This window comes from Nothoprocta perdicaria, unplaced genomic scaffold (assembly GCF_003342845.1).
Source record: "Nothoprocta perdicaria isolate Ctin4 unplaced genomic scaffold, notPer1 scaffold_229, whole genome shotgun sequence".
Classification (NCBI taxonomy): domain Eukaryota; kingdom Metazoa; phylum Chordata; class Aves; order Tinamiformes; family Tinamidae; genus Nothoprocta; species Nothoprocta perdicaria.
In genome coordinates, this window is record NW_020455454.1 from 1,052,458 (window position 1) to 1,060,893 (window position 8,436).

The following is an 8,436-nucleotide window of genomic DNA, read 5'->3' on the forward strand; positions in this document are numbered from 1 at the left end:
GCCGGGCGGGCGGCGGCGGGCGGCGGGCCGGGGCGGCCCCTGCCGAGGCAGCGGGTCGGACCGTGGGCGCTGCGAGCGGCGGTTCGGCGGCGGCGGCGGCGGAGACACTGGCAGCGGCAGCCGGAGTGTGAGGGCGAGAGCGAGCCGCTGCCGCGGGGGCTGCCGGGAAGCGTAGTCCGCCCGCCGCGCGCCGCCGCCCGCGCCGCCTCGCCGCGCACTACAACTCCCGGCGGGCGGCCCTCGCCTCGGGCCCCGGGCTCGCGCCGGCGGCCGCGGCGCCCTCGTGCAGCGAGTACGTGGCCCGCAGCGGCTACATCACGCGCGCGCTGTCGGCGGAGGAGGCCGCCTTCCCCCTCGCCTACATCATGACGCTGCACAAGGAGTTCGAGACCTTCGAGCGGCTCTTCCGCGCCGTCTACATGCCCCAGAACGTCTACTGCGTGCACGTGGACCAGAAGGCGCCGGMCGCCTTCCAGCGGGCCGTGCGGCGCCTGCTGCGCTGCTTCCCCAACGCCTTCCTGGCCTCCAGGACGGARCGCGTGGTCTACGGCGGCATCTCGCGCCTGCGCGCCGACCTCCACTGCGTGCGGGACCTGCTGGCCTCGGCCGTGCCCTGGCGCTACCTGCTCAACACCTGCGGGCAGGACTTCCCGCTGAAGACCAACCGGGAGATGGTGCGGCTGCTCAAGGGCTTCCGAGGGCGGAACATCACGCCGGGGGTGCTGCCGCCGGCACACGTCGCCGCGCGCACCCGCTACGTGCACCGCGAGTGGGCCCGGCACAACGCCTCGTGCATGGTCACGCCGCCCGTGCGCAAGGCGCCCCCGCCGCACAACATCACCATCTACTTCGGCTCCGCGTACGTGGCYGTCACGCGGCCCTTCGCGGAGTTCGTGCTGCGGGACCGGCGCGCCCGCGACCTGCTGGCCTGGTCCGAGGACACCTACAGCCCCGACGAGCACTTCTGGGTGACGCTCAACCGGATCCCGGGTAGGCTGCAGGGGCCTTGGGGAGCTTGGTGTCCTCGTCCCATGTATCCGTCACCCCGGGGACGGCAAGGGAGAGGGCTCGTTGGGTGACATCAGTTGGCCATGATACGGTTGGGCAGATGGTCGTGGTTGCGCCAGGTCACCTCCTCTCGGAGGTGTTTCCACCTGGGGCTCTTGGTGTCTCATCAGGGGGTCGTCAGCCCTTGTGGGGTTTTACACACACATCCAAGCCTTTCCAAACCTGTCTTGCCCCACATGGTGATGCTGGGCTGCCTCCCTTCCTTCGCTTGTAGGGAGCAGGCCGTGCATTTGCCCAGCCCGGCACATTTCCCAACCATAAACACCTGGTCTGTAAGCTCAGCAAAAGTCCACGTTCGCTGATAGGAACAGGTTTTACAGAATAATCTATTGTACAAGGAAGGACTGAGTGAGTTGGGTGTTTTCCCTGGAGAAGGTTGAGAGGGGATCCACATGTACAGAGAGCTGAGGGGAGAATGTGGGCAGGAAGAGGCCAAGCTGTTCTCAGTGGTGGCCAGTGATAGGGCAGGGGGTAGTGCATATAAGCTGAAACCCAGGCAGTTCCATCCGTGTGAGGAGGAACTTCTTCACTGTGCGGGTGACAGAGCCCTGGCACAGGCTGCCCAGGGAGGTTGTGGAGTCTCCTTCTCTGGAGATCTTCCAAATCCACCTGGATGCYGCCCTGTGCCCCGTGCTCTGGGTGTCCCTGCTGGAGCAAGGGGTTTGGACTAGGTGATCTCTAGAGGTCCCTTCCAACCTCAACCATTCTATGAATCTGTGATAATAATCCTGGTCCACCCCAAACGTGACTTGTTCACTACCGAGGGCACGTTTAGGAAATACAGTTTCCTGTGCACCAGCTTATGAGGTATGGGAGGAAGGTGTAGGTCAGCTCAGTGGCATAGAAACGTAAAGGAATTGAAACAGAGGTGCAAATGAGACAGTGCAGACTGCTGAGCAGACCAGCAAAGACCGTCCCGTGTGCGTTTGCCTTGGACCGGTGCATTGGCTCGATCCTGGAGTTACAGGTGCAGGACTTGAACAGCCAACCTTCTGTGCGGCTTTCTGTGGGAAAGTCCAGCCTTTCTGTGGGACTGCGGATCATGGGAATGTTGCCGAAGGGCAAACACCGTGTCTCATTTCACGTGAGCTGTGCGCGTCTCCGTGACGCTTGGTAGCAGCGCAGGAAGGCAGGGGGACAGGCTCGCCCGGCAGAGGCAAATCCACCGTCATGGGAACTGCCAGGGAAAACAAAATAAGGGAGAGCGTAGAAAGTGCCGAGCAGGACATGGTGTTGGCCCTGTCCTGCAGGTGAGGTGCTGGATTGCCTGCATTGCACCTGCCCCCAAACCTGTTTTCTGGATGAGGGGTGCAYAGGGGCTGGACCTGTACCCCAGGGGAGACGGGGGTCCTGTTTTCTGGGTTTGCAGCCACCAGCACTGGAACCATCTGATAGGAAGAGAGCCACGAGCGACTGGGAAGGTGGGCTGGCCACCGCAGTGCCTCTAATTTCATTTCTTCTCCTGATGTGTGCCCRAAATTCCCTTCCCTTTCTGTGGGCACTTTGAGAGACGGAAAAATAAATGCTCACAAATAAGGCTGATCCCAGTTGTGTGACTTTGTTTTGTAACTACCCGCAGTCTGAAGGATTTCACTCCCGCTCTCTGCCTTCCCTTTGGAAGCTCCTGCAACCAGCAGTTAAAACGGGAAGTGCTGCCCGTGTCCCTACCCGTGCCCAGGAGGAGGATCCGAGGAAGGATCTGGCAGGGCTGCCCCCATCCCTGCTGTGTCCTGGTGCTGCTGCCTGTGAGGCCCCTCTCGTTTTCAGTGACGAAACTGTCTCATCTCAACGGAGGGTTACGTGGGAGCCTAACGAAAGTTGAGCAATTAATTTAGATCTGCACTGTCAACATAACATTGCAGACCAGCCATATGTATGAAAACTGGTCTCAAGAACARGTTCCAAATCAGCAACTGATCAATAAAGTTCTCATAGAATAACCAAATCCTTAAAGAAAAGTGGTGAATCCATTTTTTTTTTCTTTTTTGGTGCTGAGCTGTGTTTTTCCCTGCTCTTTGATGAACTTAGAAAATTGCCAGGTTTACTTAATTTGAGGATGGTGAATAATGTGAAGTCAGTAGTTTTGCATTCCTGTAAGGCAGCACCTTCCATTGTTTGAGTGGAAATCCTGAGGTCATTCCTGTTCTGTGAGGCATTTTTCTGCTTCCGCTGTGTCAGCAGTTTGTCCTCACACCAACTTCACTGCCATGTTTTGTGAACAGGTTTTTAGTTTGAAATTACAATGCAGGTCCCAGACCATTTAAATGGTTTATTTCCTGCCATCACCCTCTCTTTTTGTCTATTATAAAATTATATAATTTTTTTTTTCCTGAGTTACCTTTTTTGATTCTCCTCTAAGATGAAATCAGTCTTTTTGAACCATTATTTTAACTTAATAATAACTCATTTCAGAAAGGGGAAAAAATAAGAAGATGGTGGAGCTCTCATTATTGCTGCAGCATATTTGTGTTTATGGAGGTTCTGCTGTTGAATGTTAAAGGCTTCTGATAGAAGAGTCATGACTGAGTATTTGTCAGCAGCCCTTGTTGCATATCAGGGAGATGCTCTGCTTAAGAACAACAGCAGAAAAAAAACAAGCACATAGAAGAAGTCTGTTAGTTAATTCTTCTTATATAAAATTTCTGAGAAAACAAAGAAGAACAAAACCCAAACCCTTGTTATTATTTAGTGTCTTAATGATTCTGTTTTCTTCCCCGCTATGCGCTTCCCAGCTCGGGAGCAAAGTAGTCGTTAGGTAACAGTAACTATAGAGAAACTGTGTTTGTTACCATCTAAAAAGGGACAGAAAAAAAAGTAGTAACAAAATCTTCCTCCGCTTTCACCTTTAACTTGGTGAAAACACCAAACTTAGGATGGTGACACCATTTATTTCAGCAGGACTGTCCCCTCTGTCTTCCCGTGTATCTGGTAGAGATGGACAAGACTCACAGCAATAAYGCCAGGCGGGCTCGGTGCATTTGAGCAACTTGGTCTCTCTTTCCCCTTTGTTTTCAGCTTCCCTGGGAGAAAGGAGGAAAAACTTCTGCATTTTGTGCCTGCCGCCATGCACATGAGCTCCCCAAATGCTGCCTGTTCTGTGACAGCACAGTCATCGTTTACTAGCCCAGGAAGAACAAAACACACTTAAGTCTTTTCAAACATGGAAATAAAAAACATAGAAATGTTTGTGCTTGAGTGAGAGGTTGGTGCCTTTCAGCTTTTCTCAGCAGAGTGGTTTGTACATCAGGTGGCGGTTACAAAGTCTGTATCACTATTTTGTYCTCGAGTACCTGAGGCAATAAGGAAGATGCAGTCTGCTGAAAGCAGTATATTTACAGAAAGCCTTTATTATTTTATGCAACTTGCCTCGTTCTTTGCCACATTCTGAAGGCAGTTTTAAGAAGTACTTCAGTAAAGTTCTTTCACTGAATTGAATGCAGCATTGCCGTACAGATCAGCTGCGGGGATTTTCCTGGTTACGGCCACACGATCGGCCTCTTGTTTTTAAACTGCAAAGACTTAGTGACATGGCAATAGTTTGTTCCAGGCAAAGGCAAACAACTTGCCTTTGTTTGAAGACACTGAAATTCCCTTTAGTCACAAGAGTCAGGATTGCACAAGCACCACCTGTTCACTTGTCAGCAAATGCCAGACGCTGAATGTTGAGCATTTCCCCTTGCACTTTTAGGACTCGAGAAAGTTGCTCTCCTGGTTAGAGCAGGATTCATTGTTTGGGATGGGGAGAGGCCCTCCTGTCGGCTTGTGATCTGCACAAGTCTTGTGATCTGTCTGGACTTACCTCTGTTATCATATCACACTCTAGGCTGTAATTCACTTGCAGCAGATCTATCTAGCTATGTCATGCTTGAATTTGTTCTGCTGATCTCTTTTTCAGTTTTTTTAATAAAGTATTTACTGTTACCTCATGTGAAGGTTTCCGTGTCAGTGGCGTGGTGCACAAAGAGCACTTGGAGGGCAGCATGCATGATCCTCTATGCATTGCATACTGAGGCTGTTGTAAAGGAAGGGGCTGATTTCAGATGGGAGATTATTTAGGTCTCTCAGAGCGTCATCTTGTTTATACCATGAAAGTTGCTGTCAGTTAGGAAATTTTACATGTTGGCATCCAGAAACATGCTCGGCATCTTCTGATTTGCTTGTAACTCAATATCTCATCCCAGTTCTGTAGAGAAAGGTAGTAAGAGAGCAGACGTAAAACTGAACACGTAACTTAAAAGGATTCACAATTTTATGTTCTGCTTCCCGGTTGCAGGTGTCCCTGGCTCCATGCCCGACGCAATGTGGGAAGGGGACCTGAAAGCTGTCAAGTGGATTGATATGGAAGAGAGGCACGGAGGCTGTCATGGTAATGTGCACATTTTCCCCCTTACCCTCTTCCTGTTCATGCAGGCAAAAACAGTTGACTGTTTTTCCTCTAGTCCTACAGTCTCTAATCATGATATAAGACGATCTTTAGAACTTCACAGGGGTTAAAACATGAGAAAGGAGTCATCTCCTCCATAGTCCTTACGCAGTGAGTGATAATAGCCACATAAAATAAACAGCAAGGAAGGTAGAACACTTCCTTCCTCACCAGAAACTTCCACAGAATGTATCAGCYTTGAGAAGGGAGGATATTTGGAAACTTAAGTTTCACAAGAGCTTAGCTGACAATTGTAGGCTGCAGGTAATCTTCATGCAGGTGGATGGGAAGAACCCACGTGTTCATAGCCCTGGGGTCCAGAACCTGTACAGCCAACAGCCCTGTAAGCAGCCCACAGCTCTCAGCCTTGGCGCTGACTCCAGGCAGAACCATCATGGGCAGACAAGGAAGGGCCTCGCGGCCCGTGGAAGCGCTGCCCCTCTTTGTCCACGCGCTGTTGCTGTCCTTCCGCGCGGGGCTGGTGCCCAGCGGCCGGTGCTGCCGCGGGCGGCTGCTCAGCGGGGCCCCGTGTGGCGCCTACCTGGGAGCTGCGGCGCTGAGCTCAAGTCGCGCTCACAGCTTGAAGTTCCTTTTTCCTTTCAATTTGAATGGAGGSTTCAAACTATAGGACAATTTGTGGAGGGGGAAGCACTTTTAGAGCCTTATTTGTTTTACAGTTTGGAATTGTTGGAATTTTGAGTTTTTCATGTTGCTTGAYGACATTAGCAATATATAATTTGCTCTGTGGAGCACCTAGTGTGACTTACRGTATGTTATATGCTACTACATGTGAAATACAAATGGAAAGAAAAGGGGAAGAAAAAGGGAAATACTAAAGTGTTAAAGATACAAGTTTTATTATAGGATTTTTTAATCCATTTCATATAGTTGTTTGGGTTGAGGAAAAAGGCTTTGAGGATTTTAATCAGCTCAAAATGATAGCAGTTTCACCTCAGCACAACTACGCTGCAATTTGTGAAACTGCACCAGGATCAACTAGAAGTATTCAACGGAAAACCTTGTGTAAGTATCAGTTCTTCTTCAATGACAGAAGGAATTTTCATCACCTTAAGAAGAGTCTCAATTAACAGCACATCTTTTCTGATCTGTCTGCTTATTCAACAACTTTGCCCAGTATTTATTCCCGAGTAGCTTTCTTGATTTCACCTCAGTGTTCACAGTTACTCCCATTGTTCATCTAATGTGCTTTGATTTTCAGCATTTTTATTGGGGTAGAAGATTGCTTATAGTAGCTTTGCGGATCAGACTTTTCAAATAGAGTAATGTAGATTCTAGAAGGTGCCTATGGGGAAAAAAAGTGGATTTTGACATTGTTTTATCTTTTTCCTCTCTCTTGTTTTGGCAGGTCATTATGTCAGAGGCATTTGTGTGTATGGAACAGGTGACCTCAAGTGGCTTTTTAACTCCTCCTGTTTGTTTGCAAATAAGTTTGAGCTCAGAACATACCCACTTACAGTGGAGTGTCTGGAACTGAGACATCGAAAGAGAACCTTGTCCCAGAGTGAGATTCAGGTGGAGCCAAACTGGTATTTTTAGCTCAGAAAAAGTCGGGCTGCAGGCTACAACGTAAGTAACTAAGTGGTCAGGAGAACAGCAGCAGCAATCTGACTTGTGCTGCGCTGGAAGCATAAGCTCAGCAGACAGGTTTCCTTGGGATGTTCTGTCCTTGTAGCATGGGTCGGTTTGTCCCAAACTACCTGCCACGTCTAGCCTTCCATTTAACACCAGGAGACCAATACGTGAAAGATGCAAAAAGAGAGACTAGGGTAACGCTCCTTCAGGAGCTGCTCTGTTGGCATTTTTTGCCCTTTTTAGCAAGAGTGTTTTCCAGCCCCAACCTTTGTCTTGCTACACAGTCTTTGCTGTCTCTTTCTGTATAAACTTACACAGAATCATGTGTCGCTGGAATTTCTTTTACCTGGTAAGGCCAGTAGAGCACATTGATGAGCAAAGAGAAAAAGAATCACAACCTACAGCAAGATCTTAAAAGCAGGAACACGGTGTGTAGCTGGACATACACTCTTTTCTCAAATATACTGATGTTTGATGCAGAGGACATGCAGGAAAGTACTGGAAATGGAAGAAAGTCATTGCATTTCCAGATCCTGACTCTTCTTTAAGTATTTTTCAGGATAAATTTTATAAATCAAAACTGCATCTTTTACTAGACTAATATGTATGCGTAGAAAAATCAAATCAGCTTTCAGGCCTTCCATGTCTGAAAAACAAGAGCTGTGTATTTGGTTTACTTGGCCAACTAGAAGAGCTGGAAAAACTGGGAGAAAAATAGTCTTTTCATGCAGACTTAGTGCACCTGTGTCTTTAGGTCACCAAGCGCGAGGGAGAGATAGGGAGCAGGGAAGGGAGTAGCAAGAGAAATGTTTTCAGGAGCGAAGGAGCAGCACCGGAGCCTTGATGATAGGCAGTATTTCAGTCAGTCATTCTGGTACAACACTGACATTCTTCCCAAGTTTGATCTTAACGCAATGATCAATACTCATAGTGAACCTTGGGGTTCACTTCCTCACAGCCCTATTTCTTTTCTTCCAAAAACAGCCACTAGAGGGAGGGCAGCGGGTATCTGAGCAGCTTTTCCTTTCGAAATCTAGATAAGCCCCCAAAGCATGTGAGAAAAAGCTCCATAACCCTGCAGCACATACAGTGTCAGCACATCAGGCAGCCACAGGGAAAACRGAGTCTGCAGGAATATTTCGGTGTGGCAAACAGAAGGTGAAAGTTACAGATACCGCTCATTGTGTTCTGAAAACCAAAGTGGGGAAGCAGAGCCGTGCGTGCCCCTTCCTGCAGTTGGGGCCGGTTGTGTTTCTGCAGCGTTTTAGCAGCACCAATGAGTGACCTGATCAGCAGCACTGAGGCTGGATAAATTGAGACACCTGAATGAAGGGGCAGCATCTGCTGCTCTC

General features: G+C 49.5%; 1 protein-coding gene across 1 annotated transcript in view; it reads left to right on the top strand.

Annotated features, from left to right (window-relative positions):
• The window catches only part of GCNT2 (glucosaminyl (N-acetyl) transferase 2 (I blood group)), a 13,317-nt gene extending 5,872 nt beyond the window's left edge, over positions 1–7,445 (top strand). Inside the window, 3 exon segments of the mRNA XM_026039359.1 lie at positions 315–990; positions 5,342–5,434; positions 6,858–7,445. Of these exon segments, the coding sequence (XP_025895144.1) occupies positions 315–990; positions 5,342–5,434; positions 6,858–7,048 (960 nt within the window). The 3' untranslated portion in view covers positions 7,049–7,445.
• Positions 7,446–8,436: the final 991 nt, after the last annotated feature.